Source organism: Pan troglodytes, chromosome 8, assembly GCF_028858775.2.
Source record: "Pan troglodytes isolate AG18354 chromosome 8, NHGRI_mPanTro3-v2.0_pri, whole genome shotgun sequence".
NCBI lineage: Eukaryota > Metazoa > Chordata > Mammalia > Primates > Hominidae > Pan > Pan troglodytes.
In genome coordinates, this window is record NC_072406.2 from 84672713 (window position 1) to 84694809 (window position 22097).

The 22097-nt window shown below is 40.2% G+C and overlaps 1 protein-coding gene across 3 annotated transcripts in view; it reads right to left on the reverse strand.

The window, feature by feature from the left end:
• The window catches only part of MICU1 (mitochondrial calcium uptake 1), a 258934-nt gene that overhangs the window by 91825 nt on the left and 145012 nt on the right, over window positions 1-22097 (reverse strand). For all 3 annotated transcript variants that reach the window (XM_009458672.5, XM_054659695.2, XM_016918531.4), the window contains 2 exons: window positions 20739-20821; window positions 18662-18859 (listed from right to left, as the gene is read on the reverse strand). In XM_009458672.5, coding sequence (XP_009456947.1) covers window positions 18662-18859; window positions 20739-20821 — 281 coding nt within the window. The remainder of the gene's footprint in view (window positions 1-18661; window positions 18860-20738; window positions 20822-22097) is intronic.

The window sequence follows — 22097 nt, forward strand, 5'->3', positions numbered from 1 at the left end:
GGCAGAAGTGATGGAATGCCACTTCTAAAATCAGATTATACAAGACAGTGTGGATTCCCTGTTGGCTGTGCTGTGGGAAGCCAGCTGCCAGGTCATGAGAGCCCTATGAAGAGGTTCACTAAGGGAGGAACTGGAGCCTACTGCCTACAGCCATGTGAGTGAGCTTAGAAGAGGCCTAGTCAAGCTTTTAGAGGACTAAAATCTCATGAGAGACAGCCAGAATTACCCAGCTAAGCTGCTTGTAGATTCTTGTCCCTTAGAAACTATGTGATATAATAAATGTTAGCTGTTTTAAACTATGTTTTAGGGTAATTTCTTTCTTTTTATTTTTTTTGAGACAGGGTCTTGCTCTGTCACTCAGGCTGGTATGCAGTGGCACAATCCCAACTCACTGCAGTTTCAGCCTCCCAGGTTCAAGCAATCCTTCCACCCCAGCTTCCCAAGTAGCTGGGATGCACCACCATGCCCGGCTCATTTTGTGTGTGTGTGTGTGTGTGTGTTTTGTTTGTTTTTGGTAGAAACGAGATCTCACTATATTGCCCAGGGGTGGGTGTGTGTGTGTGTGTGTGTGTGTGTGTGTGTGTGTGTGTTTTGTTTGTTTGTTTTTGGTAGAAACGAGATCTCACTATATTGCCCAGGTTGGTCTCAAGCTCCTGGGCCCAAGCGATCCTTCTGCCTTAGCCTCCCAAATTGACGGAATTATAGGCATGAGCCACCATGCCCATCCTAGGGTAATTTCTTATGCAATAATAGGTTGCTAATACAGTTGTAGAGCTCTAATTTTAGAAGGAGTGGGTTAGAAACTGTCTTACTTCCTACTTTTTTTTTTTTTTTTAAAGAGACAGGGACTTACTCTGTTACCCAGGGTGGAGTGCAGGGCGCAATCACAGCTCACTGCAGCCTCAACCTCCTGGGCTTAAGCAATCCTCCTGCCTCAGCCTCCCAAGTAGCTGGGACTATAGTTATATGCCACCGTGCTTGGCCCATTTTTTTTTTTTTTTGGTAGTAGAGATGGGTCTCACTATGTTGCCCAGGCTGGTCTCGAACTCTATAGACTCAAGTGATCCTCCCACCCTGGCCTCCCAAAGTGCTGGGAATACAGGCATGAGCCATCACACCAGGGCTTACTTCCTACTTTTAAGAACCACTAGTGCCTGAGCAGGAGGAGCAACACCAACACCAAGCTGGGGTCACAGAATGAGCCACATTATCTTGAACAAGTACAACTGTTCAATTAACTCTATTAGCTTTAATTCATCCCAAATAGCATTTTACCAGAGAAAAAGGGGTGGGAGGGAGAGGGAGAGAGAGAAAGAGTGGGGAGAGAGACAGAGAGAGAGACAGAGAGAGAGATAGTCACCACCACCACAACAAAAAAACACCAATGGGTACAGTAATTCCACTATAGCAAATAAGCTGCTTCCAAAATTTCTCAGTTTGCTGTTTGACCAACCTTAATAGCAAAGAAATTCCATGAAAAGTATTTCTAGGCCAGGCGCAGTGGCTCATGCTTGTAATCCCAGCACTTTGGGAAGCCGAGGCGGGTGGATCATCTGAGGTCAGGAGTTCGAGACCAGCCTGGCCAACATGGTGAAACCCTGTCTCTACTAAAAATAAAAATTAGCCAGGCGTGGTGGCACGTGCCTGTAATCCCAGCTACTCATGAGGCTGAGGCAGGAGAGTCACTTGAACCTGGGAGGCGGAGGTTGCAGTGAGCCAAGATCATGCCATGCACTCCAGCCTGGGCAACAAGAGTAAAAATCCGTCTCAAAAAAAAAAAGAAAAGAAAAGAAAAGCATTTCTATATTGGAAAGAAAGTAATAGCATAATAATATTAATAACAGCATATTAACACTTAGCAATGATGACTGCAACACTCTGTATTAATGTTATATGATGTCCAATAAAGAGAACATGACCAATATCCTATATTCAAGGAAACTACTTTAGGTTCTTCCTTAATTTCTGACATGTGCTCCATAATATATCTACATGGAAACTTGGAAAATATTATCAAAACATCTCACTGATCAATATAATCCAGCACAATGAATTTAATATATATGCCTCATTTATTTTTCCAGTTGCGTATACTGGAAATCACTGCTTTGGGATTAAAACTCTGATCAACATGATGATTGTGAAGTTGGCAATTTTCTGGAAGGCTTTCAAACTTTAAAGGGTAGAAAGCTGCAAACAGTATTAAGACTGGACAGAGATGCCAGGAAGTATAGGTCAATGATTCTTCCTTAACTCCTCTTCTAATAAGGCTCCCAGGGTCACAGAAGAATTCAAATGCGGTTCCTGTTTTTTTTTTTTTTTTTTTTTTTAAATAAATACAGGGTCTCACTCTGTTGCCCAGGCTGGAGTCCAGTGTCACGATCATGGCTCACTGCAGCCTCAGACCTCCCGGACTCAATTGATCCAACCACCTCAGCCTCCCAAGTAGCTGGGACCACAGGTGCATGCCACTACACCCAGCTACCATTTTTTTTTTTTTTTTTGTATTTTTTTTGTAGAGACATTATCTTCCTATGTTGCCCAGGCTGGTCTCAAACTCCTGAACTCAAGTGATTTGTCCGCCTTGGTCTCCCAAAGTGCTGGGATTACAGGCATGAGCCACTGCACCTAGCCTTCATTAAAAAAGAAACCTAGACTGGGTGTGGTGGCTCACACTTGTAATCCCAACACTTTGGGAAGCCAAGGCAGGTGGATCTCTTGAGGTCAAGAGTTCAAGACCAGCTTGGCCAACATGGTGAAACCCCATCTCTACTAAAAATACGAAAATTAGCTGGGTGTGGTGGCGCATGTCTATAGTCTCAACTACTTGGGAGGCTGAGGCAGGAGCATTGCTTGAACCCAGGAGGCGGAGGTTGCAGTGAGCCGAGATCACACCACTGCACTCCAGCCTGGGCGGCAGAGCGAGACTCCATCTCAAAAACAAAAACAAAACCAAAAAACCAAATAACCTTATTGTATATTGATTAGTTTTCTGACAAATACTTATTGTGCACTTACTCCTGAAAACATTTTTTACAGCTGTCTCTTTACAACCTTTTCTCACCAATACCAGCAGTTTCCTGTTTTTTTACCCTTGTGCTTCATGTCCTTAGCTGGATATGAGGGTAATCTGGCTGAGACCCATCCTTCTGATCTCTGGCCCATCTTGGCTCATTTACTTTATTCTGTACAACTTAAATATAAGGATAGCACTCTGTACATCACTTTCTTTTTTGCTTCAAGTAAATTATACACTGTCCTTGAGTGAGCTCATCAATTCCCAATGTATCAACCAACTCCTATATGCTAATAATACCATATCTCTAATTCCACCCACATCACTGATTGCCAAATTCATATATCCAATTGCCTGTAGAGAAAGCTATTGAGGTGTCTCATGAATACTTCAAACCCAAAATGTCCAAGAGAGAACTCAACATTTCTTTAAGCAAACCTACTTCTCCTCCTATGTTCTCTATCTCAGTGAATGGGATTAACTGAATTCTACTCTTTCATACCAATTGCCAAACTGCCAATTGCCAAATCGACTCCCTTTTCTCTCTCCCCTTTCCTAAGACTACCTTATGATTTTCTCCTTAGACAACTGCAATAACTACCTATTTTCCCTCTTTGTTAATCCATACTTTACAGTGTTGCTAGAGTGATCTTTCTAAAAATCCAAATCTGATTATGCCACTTCTCACTTTATACCTTTCAATGGTTCCCTACAGGTTTTAGGATAAAGTGTCCAAATATCCGCGGTGCACCATTCAAAATACTTCATGACCTGGCTACTGCATTTTGTTTTTGTTTCCCAAAAGCACCATCTTTTTCCTTCCTTCTTTGCAATGGTTGCTCTATTTCCCTAGAATGCACTTTTATTTATTTAAAAAGATAGCTTGTAACCTAGAATGTACTTTTGTTTTTATTTTGCACAGCTCTCTCTCTCTCTCCCGCTCTCTCATGCTTAGAAATGACTGAACTAGTTTATATTTCATTAGTCATGTAGCTTTAATAAAAAAACACATTCATGTTAATGTGTGGTAGATTGATACAAAACAGATACAGAGATTATGGGTGGGGAGGGAGAAAAGGCACCCAATAATAAGAAAAATAATGAGAAATAAAAGAGACTTGACGAATATTCATTTCTGTGCTGTTAAATGAATTTAGAGGATAATAATCTGATGTAATTTATGACCCTTTAAAGTGGTATTTGCTCAAAGTATGAATTCAAAAGGCTGTATATGATACATAATTCATTCACAAATGACTGCAGAGCTGGCTCTGGCTCCTAGGACATTGTCTAGACTTCCTAGACTCCTCCAAGGCTGGGTAGCAAGCCAGAGGCCAGGTCTATTTTTTTAAAAATATTTTTCTTCTAAGAAAGAAAAAAAATTACATTTACTAGTTAACTGAGGCTAAGTTAGTTAAAAGAAGAAAAAAAAGCAAGCTTCTTTCCACTCATTAGCACAGTCATCATGAGCAATAATCATTCTTTATTTTAAAATGTCCCTAAGTTCCAAAGACCATAACTCTAAAAGGCACCTGCAGCTAAAGATGGCTATAAGAGGGATAAAAATGAAAAGACCTACTCAGATACCGTGGACATCATTTTGTCCAAGCTGATCTAGAGGCCAAATTTGATCTGCCTATAGGCCCAGAGAGGTCTGGGAGAACGTAAAGAAACTTTCTCTTGTCTTGTCTTGCTCCCTAATTTTAATCTGTTTCTTAATGATCTTTGCAGACCTGTCCCTGAGGCACAGAGTCTCTTTAACAGCATCAGAAAACCTAGACGATCTATCAATTTAAGCCTGGCTTGGGACAAACTTGATGAGAAAGGTCATTTCTCAGTCTCTTGGCTCCAGTCCCAGAGTTTACCGAGTGCTCTAATGCCTCTTCTTGGGTATTCCACAACTGTAACAAAGAGCAAATGAAAATCCACTACCTGATCTTTAGACAGAATGAATTTCAGAGTTAGAATTGACTCAAATAATGCCACCTCTGAGAAAACTGAGCAGTCCCCTGCTCTCTTACTTCACAGACTGATTCATATGTCCCAATTTATGTTCTCATTGTACCATATACATATCTCTACAACTGTACTTTACTTATGTACTGTGCAAGTATTTCTTGTTCATTTATCCTACCTTTATAAGCTTCTTGAAAGCAGAACAATGTTTTTCTCATCTTTGTATCTTAAGCATTTAGCACAGTTCCTGGAAAACTAGTGTAAATTATTAGTAGTTACGAAAAGACTCTGAGCTGGGCACAGTGGCTCATGCCTGTAATCCCAGCACTTTGGGAGGCCAAGGCAGGATGATCACCTGAGGTCAGGAGTTTGAGACCAGCCTGGCCACCATGGTGAAACCTTGTCTCTACTAAAAATACATGAAATTAGCCGGGTGTGGTGGTGGGCACCTGTAGTTCCAGTTACTCGGGAGGCTGAGGCAGGAGAAGTGCTTGAATCAGGGAGGCGGAGGTTGCAGTGAGCCGAGATCATGTCACTGCACTCCAGCCTGGGCAACAAGAGTGAAACACTCCATCTCAAACAAACAACAACAACAAAAAGATTCTGGAGCCAGACTGCCTGGAATCAAATCTCAGCTCCACCTTTATCATGTGTGAGACTTTGAGCAAGTTATTTAGCCTCTTATTGCCTCAATTTCCTCATTTATTAAATACTAACCTCATAGCACTGTGAAGATCAAATGAAACAATGTACAGACAGCCCCCAACTTACAATGGTCCCACTTAACAATTTTTGAACTTTATGGTGGGTTTATTGGGGTATTAAATGTATTTCTTTTCTTTTTTTTTTTTTTTGAGCCAGGGTCTTACTCTGTCACCCAGGCTGGAGTGCAGTGGGGCAATCACAGCTCACTGTAGCCTTGACCTCCTCGGACTCAGGTAATACTTCCACCTTATCCTCCCAAGTAGCTGGTTAAGGGCATTTCTGACTTATGATGGATTTACTGAAACATCATCATAAGTCAAGGAGCACCTGTACATATAGCACTTAGAATAGTGTCTGACTCATGGTAAGCTCTCAGGAAGTGCTAGCTAGTATTTTTATTATGTAGTATGTACTCAAACTTTTGTTTGAATATATGCTACACATATGCTCGAGACTGACAGAAGTCTGTAGCCACGGACTGTTGTAGCTAGAAGTGTATATATAGATGAAACACTGAACTATAAATTCGTAATCACCTTCTTCTATACTATTTTTCATTTTACTGTATTACCTTTCTGTGGTACCTTGAATATTCTGTTGTATGTGAGACTAAAAATTTATTCCTGCATTCTGAATTCCAAATAAATGACCTAAGAACTTTTTATACACTGGTATAGAGCTTATTCATAAGTTGAGAAGCACCTGGGTTCTACTAAAAAGATGTTGCTAAGACTATTTGAAAGACTGATTGAGGAAAAGTTTCCATGGAGAAAAATCAAAGCTTCATGACTTATTTATGAGCTCCTTTTATCTTGTGGCCAGTTTCAAATGAACTTAAAATGTAACATTAAAGATATCTGATAACAGGAAAATCCTGGGGATTGACAAATATTACAAAGGCATCACTAACATATCATTGACTTTGGAATTGCAAAGCTATCTGCAAATCAAAGAAAAATATCAATCTCTATGAGTCTTCTGCACTTTTTTTTTTTTTGAGACGGAGTTTCGCTCTTGCCCAGGCTGGAGTGCAATGGCACGATCTCGGCTCACTGCAACCTCCGCCTTCCGGGTTCAAGCGATTGTCCTGCCTCAGCCTCCCGAGTAGCTGGGATTACAGGTATGTGCTACCACACCTGGCTAATTTTGTATTTTTAGTAGAGACGCGGTTTCTCCATGTTGGTCAGGCTGGTCTCGAACTCCCAACATCAGGTGATCTGCCCACCTCGGCCTCCAAAAGTGCTGGGATTACAGGCATGAGCCATGGCGCCCGGCCGCACTTTTAATGATCCATCTGAAAGGTCAGATTCAGAAGTGATAATGCCTTTAAAAAACTTTGCCCACATAATATATTTAAGCTACAAAGTGTCACTCTTAAAATTTTTCCTCCATTCTCCAAAAGGTATGAAACAAAAAAGCACTTTTTGGCACACTTTTACTGAATAATTATCAAGATATTATCAAGGTTGCATTTACAAAGGAGCTTTACATAACCATGGAGATTCTACCATATACAGTCATGTGCTGCATAAGGACATTTCAGTCAATGAGAGACTGCATATATAATGGCGTTCCCATAAGATTATCATGGAACTGAAAAATTCCTATCACCTAGTGATGTTGTGAGGTTGCAATGCAGTTACTTTGTTTTATAAATTTAGTATACCCTAAGTGTACAGTGTATATAAAGTCTGCAGTAAGGTACAGCAATGTCTTAGACCACACGCATCATCATTCATTCACTGACTCAACCAAACCAATTTCCAGTCCTGCAAGCCCCATTCATGGTTAAGTGCCTTTACAGATGTACCATTTTTTAAAATCTTTTATACCATATTTTTACTCTGCTTTTTCTATGCTTAGATATGTTTACTTACACAAATACTTACCATTGTTTTACAATTGCCTTGTTTTATAAAGAATTGTTGGCCAGGCACAATGGCTTATGCCTGTTATCCCAGCACTTTGGGAGGCTGGGGCGAGTGGATCACCTGAGGTCAGGAGTTCAAGACCAGCCTGGCCAACATAGTGAAACCTCGTCTCTACTAAAAATACAAAAATTAGCCAAGTGTGGTGGCACATGCCTGTAATCCCAGCTACTAAGGAGGCTGATGCAGGAGAATCACTTGAACCCAAGAGGCAGAGGTTGCAGTGAGCCGAGATTGTACCACTGCACTCTAGCCGGGGTGACAGAGTGAGATTCTGTCTCAAAAAAAAAAAAAAAAAAGAACTGTTATAGTTCTTTTACACACATGCACGTGTGCTCGCACGCGCACACACGTATACATACACACATACGTATACACATTAGGTTAAATAATGCTTGCTGTGGCATTTCCTCACCAGATTTTTGCAAGGAGAAAGCAGTACATGTTGACTAAATGCTTTATGTTTTTCTAAAAATACTGTACTAGTAAAATACAGTAATTATTTCAGTACAGTAACATGCTGTATAGGTTTGTAGCGTAGGAGCAATAGGCTATACCATATAGCCTATGGTATACCTATATACCATATAGCTATACCATCCAGGTTTGTGTAAATGCACTCTATGATGTTTGCACAATGATGAGATCATCTAACAATGCATTTCTCAGAATTTATCATTAAGCAATACATAACTATATAGTATTTTCAGTTTGACTTTACAACCAGAGAACCTATAAGCCACAAATGATAGCAAGCTTGAGCTGGAGAGAATAAAGGGAATTGCAAGAAATTAAATCAGAGTTCGGCTTTGGATTTTATACATTTTCTCATTAAACTGGCTCACCCTGAGAGCTAACCTGATCTCATCAGGGCAAGATATTGGACCTACCCCATGATGTGTATATATAGAGAAAATAGAATTAGTTTCAAAGAATGTTGATATCAAGACATGGGTATTGACATAAAAGCTCCTGAGGAAAAAAAAATTTTTTTGAGATGGAGTCTTGCTCTGTCGCCCAGGCTGGAGTGCAATGGTGTGATCTTGGCTCCCTGCAACCTCCACCTCCTGGGTTCAAATGATTCTCATGTCTCAGCCTCCCGAGTAGCTGGAATTACAGGTGTGCACCACTACGCCTGGCTAATTTTTTTGTATTTTTAGTAGAGACAGGGTTTTGCCATGTTGGCCAGGCTTGAACTCCTGGCCTCAAGTGATCCTCCTGCCTTGGCCTCCAAAAGTGCTGGGATTATAGGCATGAGCCACCATGTCCAGCCCATAGTTTGTTTTTTTTTTTTTTTTTTTTTTTTGGTAAAAACCCTTAAACATATACTTGGCTCACTGAAATTATAAATACCCAAAAGAAACAAGTATGGCTGTCATTCTTATCCCTGGGAGATGCATTCTGAGATACCCAGTGGAAGCCTGTAACCAAGAATAGTACTGAACCCATTTGCCGTCACATGGAACATGTTTCTGTTCAGGTCTTTTATTATTTTTTGTTTTTTGAAATAGAGTCTCACTCTGTCAGCCAGGCTGGAGTGCAGTGGCACAATCTTGGCTCACTGCAACCTCTGTCTCCCGGGTTCAAGTGATTCTCCTGTCTCAGCCTCCCTACCGGCTGGAATTACAGGTACCCGCCACCACACCTGGCTAATTTTTGTATTCTTAGTAAAGACAGGGTTACACCATGTTGGCCATGCTGGTCTCAAACTCCTGACCTCAGGTGATCTGCCTGCCTCGGCCTCCCAAAGTACTGGGATTACAGACATGAGCCACCATGCCTGGCCCTTGTTCAGGTCTTTCACTCCTACATTTAAAGCCTTTTCCATCTTAACTAAGCACTTATCACACACTGTGTCTATAACTTTTGCAGTTTGAGATATAACAGCAAAATTAGCATAATTTTTTTTCCTACTTCATAATTTCCCAGCTAGGAGATTCTTTCTTACCATAGATCTTAGCAACCTCACCATACAATTTTTTTCCATTCCTTATTAAGTTGAGAACTTTCAACCTTTGAGGAAGTACTTTACAGCTTCTCTCTGGCACATCTACATTACCAGCATCACTACTCTTGTGCTTTGGGGCCATTAGTAAATAAAATAAAGGTTACTTAAACACAAGCACTCCAACACTGCAACAGTCGATCTGGTAACAGAGATGACTACTAAGTGACTAAGGGGTGGGCAGTGCAGACAGCCTCTATATGCTGACAAAGAGATCATTCATGTCCCCGCGGAACAAGTGGGACCTCATGAGATTTTATCACACTACTCAGAAAGGCATGCAATCTGAAACTTATGAACTGTTTATTTCTGGAATTTTCCATTTGATATTTTTGAACTACAGTTGACGGCAGGTAACTGAAATCTTAGAAAGAGAAATTGCAGATAAGGGAGGACTACTGTACTCTTTAACAAACTCTTCCAATTTTTGGAAAAGTCAAACTGGAAACCTCTAAGGATGGAATAAGAAACTACCCACATTCTGCTTTGTAGAGGCAAAGCGGAAGTACAAAACTAAAGGAAATGTCATTGAACATATCATTTTGTTTCTTGGATTTAATTAAATCAAGAGTCAGGTCTCATCATTTAGTTTACACTTCCCCAGAAAACAAAACCAACAAAACTGGGCTATCAGTGCAAAAAGAAACCTACTTTGCCAAAGAGTGTTCTAGTTCCAGCAAGTGTTGGATTGAAAGCCTTCTTGCCTTCTGGTCTCCTTTTCTATAATATTTTGGCCAGGAAAGGAGTTGAGGCATGTCCCTTGATACGGTCATTTGTTGCATCAGACAGATTTAATTCTACCTTAGCACTTTAAAAAGATGGGTAGAAAGATGTCAACTTGATGATTTAAAGGGTGGGTGATTCTAGAATCTCTTTAGGTACTTTTAATCATTTAGTTGTAGTTATAATCTTTTTAAAAAGCTCCTTGATATTTAACTTAATACCTTCATTTTTTTTTTTTTTCGTCTCTACTCTTTTTTTTTTTTTTTGAGACGAAGTCTCACTCTGTTGCCCAGGCTGGAGTGCAGTAGTGCAATCTTGGCTCACTCCAACCTCCACCTCCTGGGTCCAGGCGATTCTTGTGCCTCAGTCTCCCGAGTAGCTGGGATTACAGGAGTATGCCACCACGTCTGACTAATTTTCTGGTTTTTTGTTTTGTTTTGTTTTGTTTTTTGAGACAGAGTCTTGCCCTGTTGCCCAGACTGGAGTGCAATGGTGCAATCTTCGCTCACTGCAACTTCCGCCTCCCGGGCTCAAGCAATTCTCATGCCTCAGCTTCCCAAGCAGCTGGGATTACAGGGACATGCCACCACACCCGGCTGATTTCTGTATTTTTAGTCTAGATGGGGTTTCGCCATCTTGGCCAGCCTAGTCTCGTACTCCTGACCTCAGGTGATCCACCCACTCTTCCTCCCAAAGTGCTGGGATTATAGGCATGAGCCACCACTCCCGGCCTAATTTTCTGTATTTTTAATAGAAACGGGGATTCGTCATGTTGGCCAGGCTGGTTTCGAACTCCTGACCTCAGGTGATCCACCTGCCTCATCCTCCCAAAGTGCTGGGATTACAGACGTGAGCCACTGCACCCGGCCTTGTCTCTATTCTTATTGACAGATGAGAATAATTAACATAGTTCTTTATATCTCTCTTTTTCTTTCTGATTGAACAAATCTAGTTTAACCTCAATATTTTTTCTTGAAGACTGAAATATAAATCAGTTACTGTTATCCTCTGAATCATACCTAATTTACCTTTAGATAATTGACACTCATGCTTCTTAAAACGTAACAATTTTTTTTTTTTTTTGAGACAGAGTTTCGCTCTTGTCGCCCTGGAGTGCAATGGCATGAGACTGGAGTGCAATGGCATGATCTCGGCTCACTGCAACCTCTGCCTCCTGGGTTCAAGTGATTCTCCTGCCTCAGCCTCCCAAGTAGCTGGGATTATAGGCATGGGCCTCTACATTCGGCTAATTTTGTATTTTTAGTAGAGACGGGGTATTGCCATGTTGACCAGGCTGGTCTCGAACTCCTGACCTCAGGTTATCTGCCTGCCTTGGCCTCTTAAAGTGCTGGGATTACAGGCATGAGCCATCGTGCCCGGCCAAAATGTAACAATTTTATTGGTTATTTGCTAAGCACGTGAATCCCAGCTTATAAGCAAGATCATGCTACAGACTGGAATTCTATTAGATAATACCTTTTCAGTGTCCTTGTCTTATATTCTGGAGTTGGTTGCTTCTTTCTTCTACAAATTAGTTTTTGCTTTTTTTTTTTTTTTTGATATGACAGCTCCTTTCCCCCCTTACCCCTCTCAAATTAAAATTAACCATAATCTTTCAAATAATTTTCTAATACCTTTCAGTTTTGACTGACATCCTACTTGCTACAGTCATTAAGAAATCAATGAATATATTAACTGGAATTAGATTTGGCACCTATCTCCAAGGAACTCAATAGTTCTCAGTAGCCTTAGACGAAATTTTTAATAACCTTAAAAGAGAATTTTAAAAACCAACCTTATATTCTTAAGTCATTCTTTTAGACCTGTTTTTTTTTTTGAGTTCCCAAATAAAGAAAAAAGGGTAGAATGAAAAAAAAAAAAGAGATCAGAATTAAGAGCATTAAAATAGCTGTAAAATCCAGCAGCTAATAATTCTTGTGATTAAATATAATTAAATGGCTAGTTTAGGTAGTATCTTGCAAGCACAAAAGAACGGTGTATTTCTCCACAGTCATAAGACTTGAGTGGCAAAGAAATTGGTAAAAGATTCTGAAGAAGGTAGACTGTACATATTCCAGAAATTTGGTCTTTTTCTGTCTCTAAAATTCAGAAAATTTTATTTTTCTTTAGAGTCCCAAATAAATCAGGTACAGAAATGCCATTTCAGACTAAAAGTAATAACTTAATCAGACAAAGAACAGAAATAGTTCAGTCTGAAAGACAGTGTGAAGTAGACCCGAGTTGGAATCCTAGTTCTACCATATAATAGTCCTGTGACTTTTACCTCTTTGTGTTTCAGTTTCTACAACCAGAACATGGGTAAAACATCACTAAACCTGACAGGGTTGTTGAGAATTAAAATAAAGAAGGCATGTAATGTATATAAAGTGCCTGGCTCATAGTAGGTACTCAATAAATGATCATGAACTTATCCCTTTTCTCTGACCCCTCTGGAAATTAAGTTTGACAGATAAATAGCACTCTCTTCACTTTCAAAGCTACTGTGATGAGAAAAAGACAGAAATAACTAAATGGAACAATAAATCTCCTGGATCTGAAGTTTTAAAGTAGGTAAGTAATGAAATGAAGCTAGTGAGAGATGGATAGAAAGAATGGTGGAATTATAAAACCCATACAAAAGTTATTAAGATACTACTAATCATTTCTATTTTCCTCTTGGCTGTGATGATGAGATTATATTTCATACTCAATGAAAGGAGAAATTACCCAAACTTAGAAAAGTGAAATTAAAAGTGTTTCATAAAACAAAAATTGCTGCCATTTTCCAGATGTTTTATCAGAAAACTATTTCAAAATGAAAGTAAGGCCTTTCAATCATCCAAGTGAGATGACCTATTTATATGCCTGTTGCCATACTAGGTGGCAGTGGGTATAAATGGGAAGGTGAACACACTTATTAAAGGCACAGTGCATGCCCAGTGGTGTTAGGTATGAAATATTTTATTAGTTTGCTAAGGCTCCCATAGCAAAATACTACAGACTAGGACTTTTTCTCATAGTTCTGGAGGCTATACGAGTGTAAGTTCAAGGGGTCAGCAGGGTTGGTTTCCTCTGAGGCTTCTCTCCTTGGCTTACAGATGACTGCCTTCTGGCTGCCTCTTCACATGATTATCTCTTGGGTCTTTTTGTTGTGCCTAAATCTCTTCTTCTTATATGGACACCAGACAGGTTGGATTAGAGCCCACTCTTATCCCTCATTTAATGCAATCACCTCTTTAAAGACCTTATCTCCAAGTAAAGTCATATTCTGAGATACTGGGGGTTGGGACATCAAAGTAGGAATTTTGGAATTTTGATGGGACACAATTCATCCCACTACAAACATCATCTCACTTAACCATTGCCCTGTTTTACAAATGAGGAGCCAGGCTCTGAGAGAATAACTAACTAATCAAATATCACATAGCCAGTAAGTGGTGGGACCAAAATTTTAACCAAGGCCTCATTAGCACTAAAGCCTATACTCTTGCTGCTAGTCATGCTTCCTCAAAGAAGTACAAATGCAGTTGGGAAGACACAGTACTGACTGATGAAATTTTATGTAAGGATGTCATCAATAAAAAGGTACTTATTCTACTGGACGTCTTCGTCCATTTTCTGCTGGTATAAAAGAATACCACAGATTGGATAATTGATAAAGAACAGAAGTTTATTTGGCTCATGGTTTTGGAGGCTGGGAAGTCCAAGAGCATGGCACCAATATCTGGCAGGGGTCCTTTCATGGTGGATGGGCAAGCAAACATGTAAGACAGAGGGTAAATGGGGGCCAAACTTACTCTTTAATCAGGAGCCCACTACCACAGCAATAGACACTTCCATGAAAATGACATTAATGCATTTATGATAGCAGAGCCCTCATGACCTAATCACCCCTTAAAGCCCCTGCCTCTTAACAGTGATACAACAGCAATTAAATTTCCAATACATGAACTTTGATCGGGGGGGTGAGATGGTGTATAATGAAACCATAGCACTAGACTTATGCCATGATATGGGAAGAATGGATTCAGTATTACTAGCCACTTACAGAACACTTACTACATGTTAGGCTGCATTCTTTCACAAGAGTCTATTGGTCTCCTCACATGAGGAACTGCTGACTGGCAAAAGGAACAGTCTTAGCACATCTTGGTCCAAAGCCTACAGATAGTTCCACATGAATGTCAAACAAAAGAGAGCCTTCTAGAGTAAGTATCTTAGATACAACTGTCTTTTACATCTCTTTTCTTCTGCATTTGGGTGTAGGCTATGTGTAGGAACACATGCATGAAACCCCTAATCTGCTTTATAATATTTTCCCTCATGGGCATGCTACACAATATGTTTTTTTTTTGAGACAGAATCTCACTCTGTCACCAGGCTGGAGTGCAGTGGCGCAATCTTGGCTTACTGCAACCTCCACCTCCCCGGTTCCAGCGATTCCCCTGCCTCAGCCTCCCGAGTAGCTGGGACTACAGGCATACGCCACCATGCCCAGCTAGTTTTTTGTATTGTTAGTAGAGATGGGGTTTCACCATGTTGGACAGGATGGTCTCAATCTCCTGACTTCGTGATCCGCCCGCCTTGGACTCCCAAAGTGCTGGGATTACAGGCATGAGCCACCATGCCTGGCCTTCTACGCAGTATGTTAGTGGGCTTTCAACTCTATAGCATCTCAGTATGCAAGACAAAAGTCCTATGCTCTGTTTCTCTAGGCTCTCATTTGTGTTTCTAGGAACAAGTGTTGGTTTAGATTGTGGTCAGGCTGGCACCTGCTCAGTGCTCTGGTTGACCCTGTATGTTTTTGCTAAAAGTTTTTTTGTTTGTTTTTATTGTTTTTTTAAAATTTCTTTGTTTGTTTTTGTTTTTGCTAAAAGTATTACCCTAGTTTGTGCTTCTTTAACTACATTTTTTGGACCTACACTCTGTTTAATTGTAATTACATAATTAATAAGGTAAATCACTTACATTCCCAGATTATGTTACAAATACTCCCAAAGAAGACCAGTCTGGGTATATATGCATACTAGGAAGGCAAGGCATATGACTTGAACCCTAGTACATACTAACTCTCACACAAACATTGTTAGATGAGGTCTACTTCTTTCTTCTATACTCTGAGGAGTATATTGGAACATTCCTATAAGAATGCAAACTTCACAAAGGTAAGCACTATGCCTTTGTGTGTCTGTGTGTGTATTTGTTGTAACATATCTAGTATATTTTATATATAAAAATACCCAATATAAATCAGTGAACAAAATAAAATTCACTGCCTCAGAAGTATCTGTTTTCCATAGGGTAAAAATAGTAATGTTACCATTTCCAAATAAAGCTCTGGAAGCATAATACTTAAATGCTATTGGACATACATTTTCTTCATTCTGTGAAGTTATATTTTGAACTCCATGATCTGCTACAGTTTACTGTGGCAAGGTAACTGGCAAAAAACAAGAGTACTGTGGTTATTCTGAAGATAGAGCCCTCTACGTACAACTAGACAAAAGGAAAACGTCGCTAACTAGAATATTTAGAAACTGAGGTATTACGATTAATTTATGACTAATTTTCTGGTTTATTGAGAGCTGACCAGATAATGTCTTTTGCTTCTATTGTTGTTGAAATCTTTTCAAGTGATTTTCTAGGCTGATGTGTCACATTCCTCTGTATGCGATGAAGAAAAAACCCTTTGAAGTCTAAGCACTTAACCTTTCCTGATACTTACTTAGCCTTGAGCTTTTCACTAGACAGAGAAGTTATCTATCCAGCTGTGCAAGGAAGTTAGAATAGGGAAGCTGTGTTTGCTTCATGTAAAGGTATTGAAAAAAAAATCCTATACAGTATTTAGTTATGAAAAAAAAAAAAAAAGGAATAGGGAAGCTGTAAAACTTTTCAACATGGCAAACACTTACTGACCTTTTACTATACAGTAAGTCTTCACTAGGTTCTAGGAAACTGAGACTTTAAGTGAAACAATGCTTAACAAAACCAATGTTACCATAGGCTAATTGATAAAGATGAGAGTTAATTTCCTATGGCACATTTCTGGTCACAAAAACATCAGCATGGCTGGGAGTGGTGGCTCACACCTGTAATCCCAGCAGTTTGGGAGGCCGAGGTGGGCAGATCACCTGAGGTTGGGAGTTCGAGACCAGCCTGGCCAACATGGTAAAGCCCTGACTGTACTAAAAACACAAAAATTAGCTGGGCGTGGTGGGGCACGCCTGTCATCCCAGCTATTCAGGAGGCTGAGGCAGGAGAATCGCTTGAACCTGGGAGGTGGAGGCTGCAGTGAGTGGAGATCGCGCCACTGCACTCCAGCTCAGGAGACAGAGCAAGACTCCATCTCAAAATGAAAACAAAAGCATCACCAAATTTCTAAATAAAGACCCAAAACACTTCTAATAGTAAACACTGAAATAAATGTGAGCTATATATATAGATCTAAGAAAGATTGATAAAAACAAGTAAGATAGTCATTTACCCAATTTTTAGTGATTAGATGTCGGTGGTCATAGTGGTGGTGGGTTAAATCAAGAAATAAATGTTTGCAAAGTGAAAATTGTAATAAGTACCTCCTCCTACCATGAAGTTCAAACATAAACAATAACCAATATGGCAGTCTCACTGAGAGCTTTTGCACTGCGTTGTTTATCATCTACTTCATGAGTTTATTTCACAATAATTTGCATTCTTTCATTTTCTAACATGCTTATTCCAGTTCAGGATGGAGGATGATCAGAGACTATCCTGGCTGCTCTGGGTGCAAAGCAGGAACCCACCCCAGACAAGATGCCGCTCCATCTCAGGGCACACTCACACACACCCACTCACTTAGACTGGGACCATTTAGACACTCCAGTGCACCGAACATGTACATCTTTGGGATATGAGAGGAAACCGGAGTACTCAGGGAAAACTCAAACAGACAGGGGACTCCGCACAGAAAGTGGCTCTAGGGGGAAATCAATTTGTTCCCGCTCATCAGTGTTACAACAAAACGACATTGAACGAAACAACACAATTGAGCCAAGTGGGTGGAAAAGGTGAAATCATATATAAGAATCTTGGGGAAACATGGGAAAGCAGATACAGAAGTAACATACATAGTTTAAAAACAACATAGCACCTTTCTCCAATATTTTCACCTGTTTTAGTTATAGTAGTTAATGTTTTGAAATTCCAAATAATATTAAGGTAGGGCGTGTGTTAAAAGAAAAAGAGAGGCCGGGTGCGGTGGCTCACACCTATAATCCCAGCACTATGGGAGGCCGAGGCAGGAGGATCACATGAGGTCAGGAGTTCAAGACCAGTCTGGCCAACATGGTGAAACTGCGTCTCTAATAAAAATACAAAATTAGCCGGGTGTGGTGGCACATGCCTCTCAGCTACTCGAGAGGCTGAGGCAGGAGAATCGCTTGAACCTGGGAGGTGGAGGTTGCAGTGAGCCAAGATCATATCATGCCACTGCACTCCACCCTGGCTGATGGAGTAGGACTGTCTCAAAAAAAAAAAAAAAAGAAGAAAAAGAAAAGAGATTGGGAAACACCAGTGTAAGAGAATTTTTAAAAATGTCAAGAAATTAGAGACTAGATTTTTGTCTCCAGACAAAAATACATATAGAAGGCATTTGATCAATGTTTTGAATGGAACAGAATAGCTAGAATAGCATGATGGTCTAAACTTTAAATGGAAAAGTAAACTTGTAAATCCCCAAACACAGTAAGATACCTTTGCAACTCTCAGCAACATTGCCTTAAACAATTAAAGAGACAGGATCTCACCGTGTTGCCCAGGCTGCTCTCAAACTCCTGGGCTCAAGCGATTCTCCCACCTTAGCCTCCCGGGTAGCTGGGACTATGGGTGTATGCCACTGTGCCTGGTTAAGCACATATATTTTATATTAAGCACACATATTTTTATTCTGACATTTTGTGTTTCCAGCTCTTACTACCTTTCCAATTATCCATCCTTCTTCATTTCCATCTTCTGGTGTCTTCCACACAATAAACAAAAAAGCAGGAATATATGCTCAGATTGAGAACTGCTGTGACCCCTGAGTTTCTTTCTCCACAAACGGAACATACAAAGACAGCTAAGATTTTTCAATTTAGAGGTTTTTGGTTTTCGATTCCAGAAATACTTCACTTCATGACATTTTCACAGAACATGTTGTTTCCTATCTGCTGTCAGTTTATAAAGCACTGATAAGCTTCAAATCAATCAGTTCTCACAGCTGGAGGTAAACGGAAAGAATGCCTATAGTACAGGCCCTCCTGCCCATCAGCTCCACATGTGATGGATCTACTGAGTCTAAGGAAGACCTACCTCAAGCTTCAGAACATCATGCTGCAGTTTACGCTGAAATTCGAGGAAGTTTTTGATTGTCAGCTTTCCCTTCAGATCAGCTCCAAAAAAGTAGGTTGTGAGGGCTGAACACAAGCCAGACTTGAGGGTGTTGCCAGTAGTTGGACGATCTCTGTGGCGCATACCCATACTGGTTTGGGAGCGAATGATGCTCTGAACCTAATACAGAATCAAACCCACATCCAGAAAAATATTAGGAAGTGAGAAAACATAAACATAGAAAAGTAAGAATCATAACTATTGTTTACTATTTGCCTACTCTGTATTATAATTATCTCTTTTAATGCTTACAACAATTTTTTTTTTTTTTTTGAGACAGAGTCTCTGTCTGTCACCCAGGCTGGAGTGCAGTGGTACAAAATCAGCTCACTGCAACCTCTACCTCCCGGGTTCAAGCAATTCTCGTGCCTCAGCCTCCTGAGTAGCTGGGACTATAGGTACACACCATCATGCCTGGCTAATTTTTTGTATTTTAATAGAGACAGGGTTTCACCAGGTCGGCCAGGCTGGTCTTGAACTCCTGACCTCAAGTGATCCTCCCACCTTGGCCTCCCAAAGTTCTGGGATTGCAGGCGTGAGCCACCGCGCCCAGCCTACAATAATCTTATAGGTGCTATTATTATCCTTATTTTATAAATAAGATTGAAGCACACGGAATTAAATAACTTGCTCAAGGTCAAGTGGCTGGCAAGTAGCAGAATTAGGGTTCTAACACAGACAGCCTGACAACTTTATAATTGGGATCCTCTTAGAAAATCTCTGTTCAGGAAAGGATGAACATTTGTTTTGGAGACTCAAAAACTCTCTCATGACCAGGTGTGGTGGCTCATGCCTATAATCCCAGCACTTTGGGAAGCTGAGGTGGGTGGATCACCTGCGGTCAGGAGTTCGAGACCAGCCTGGCCAAGATGGTGAAACCCCATCTCTACTAAAAACACAAAAATTAGCCGGGTGTGGTGGTGGGTGCCTATAATCCCAGCTGCTCAGGAGGCTGAGGCAGGAGAATCACTTGAACCCGGGAGGTGGAGGTTGCAGTGAGCCAAGATTGTGCCACTATACTCCAACCTGGGTGACAGAGCGAGACTCCATCTCAAAAAAAAAAAAAAAAAAAAAAAAAAAGAGACAGGGTCTTGCCTGTCATACAGGCTGGGGTGCAATGGCACAATCATAGCTCACTGCAACTTCAAAATCCTGTGCTCAGGTGATCCTCCCACCACAGCCTCCGGAGTAGCTAGGACTACAGGCACATACTACCAATCCCAGCTAATTTTTTTTCCCCCTGTAGAGATAGGGTCTCACTATGTTGCCCAGGCTAACTAGCCTCAAGTGGTCCCCCAACCGCCTCTGCCTCCCAAAGTGCTGGGATTATAAGCATGAGTGATCGTGTCCAGCCCAGTTTCTTACCTTATATAATGTACCTGATACTTTCTCCCACTTCCTGGAATATTTGCCCCTTTCCTCATTTTGAGAATACAAAAAATGCTTTTTCCTATACATACAGTTTTTCTGTTTTGAGACCACTTCTGGCAATCATAATAACTGTATCTGGAGAAGCACCATGGTTCTCCAATGGCAGTAGTTCTATGGAAATGTAATCTATTCCTAGGATTTTGAAATTGTCACCTACTATAGTCAAAAATGGTATGGCACCATTTTTCCTTCTCTTATAGAAATCCTTTAAGAAAATATGTAGTCCTTGTATTCTGGAACTGCCTAGCACATAGCAGCTTTTTGGTAAATGTTGAATTGCCATAATTTAGCTTCCCAGTTAGAGGCATTATAACCCAATTTATGTTGGAGAATCGGAGCAACCGTGACCTTAACGGTATGTTCAAATAATTCATTACATTTAGAGTGAAAACAAACAAATAAAACCAACCCACCTGTTCAAAGAATAATTTTGAGAAATGACATTTTAGGTACTTCAAAAATTGGAATAGCCTCTGAGTATACTGACCAAGGCTAAGGTAACTCCAAGGCACATGAAAATGTATTTTAAATATTAATGTATTTAGAGGAACTCTCCAGGAGAACTTGCCTGTTCAAATTCTTCCATATCTACTTCTCCATCTCCATTCAAATCAAACATCTTGAAGGCAATTTCAAAATTTCTCTGAGGAGCTGCAGAGGAGAGAAAAAAAATATTTAGAAGGCATTGACCAAAAATAAATCCCTTTTTAAAGAAAAACAAAAGGCTAAACACTAAAATGTAATATCAAAGTCACCATAAAAGTGACTGAGTCAAAGTCTCAATAAATGGAAAATGAAACTGCATTTATTGAGATCACCCTTTTAGGAATACTCCTTGAAACCAAAAAAGAGTAGTACTACGGCCAGTAAAGACAGCACTTGTCTACCTTTTTGTTTCAACATGCTTTGCCTTAAATGGTTTAGCTTTGCTTTCAGAGACACCATCTTCTTAGCTGTGTAATATTAACGTTTTGTTGCTTCAATATGGTATTACTTATCTGGGCAAGAAAGTATGTCTAGTGTGAGACATATTGCTGCAAAGTAAGAAGTTGAAACACTACATCTTAGTCTTACCCTCACAACAAGCCAGCTTTCTACTTTGTTCTTTCTAGTCTCTTTGTTGTAAGTGCAGTCAGGAGTTCTGGGCATGTCACCCTGCCAACATGGATAATTTCAAGTTGGTTTCTTTTATTAGTTTATTCATTATCACTACAGCTCTATGGTAAGGCAGAAAAGTATACTGTAAGGTACTCAGCCCCCTATTTTTATTTCTTTTTTTTTTTTTTTGAGACAGTTTCACTCTGTTGCCCAAGCTGGAGTGCAGTAGTGCCATCTTGGCTCACTGCAACCTCCGCCTCCAGGGTTGAAGTGATGCTCATGCCTCAGCCACCCGAGTAATTGGGATTACAGGCATGTACAACCATGCCTGGCTAATTTTTGTATTTTTAGCAGAGACGGGGTTTCACCATGTTGACCAGGCTGGTCTTGAACTCCTGACCTCAAGTGATCCACTCGCCTTGGCCTCCCAAAGTGCTGGGATTACAGGTGTGAGCCACCGCGTCTGGCCTCAGCCCCCTATTTCAATCATGTCAGCTGCATACACAAATTACTAAATATACTTAAATGGTAAAATTAAGCTGAAGTTTAAATAACAAAATGAAAAAATGCAAAGCTTGACAAAACTTTCCCTTAATGATGAAAGCTTTTCAAGGCTTCTTTAGTGTTCCTAGATCAGTCATAATATCATTAATATACTCTGTGCATTGGAATAAAACATAAACTCAATAGCCCTCCTCCCTTCCCATACTAAATGTTCTGGTAAAGAAAACTAAGTTGTTTACTTCCTTCCTTTGGTGCTTCAAATTTATACAGCTCTAGAGAATAAACCAAAATAAATATTCTATGTGTCCTTATACTAGTGAATTAA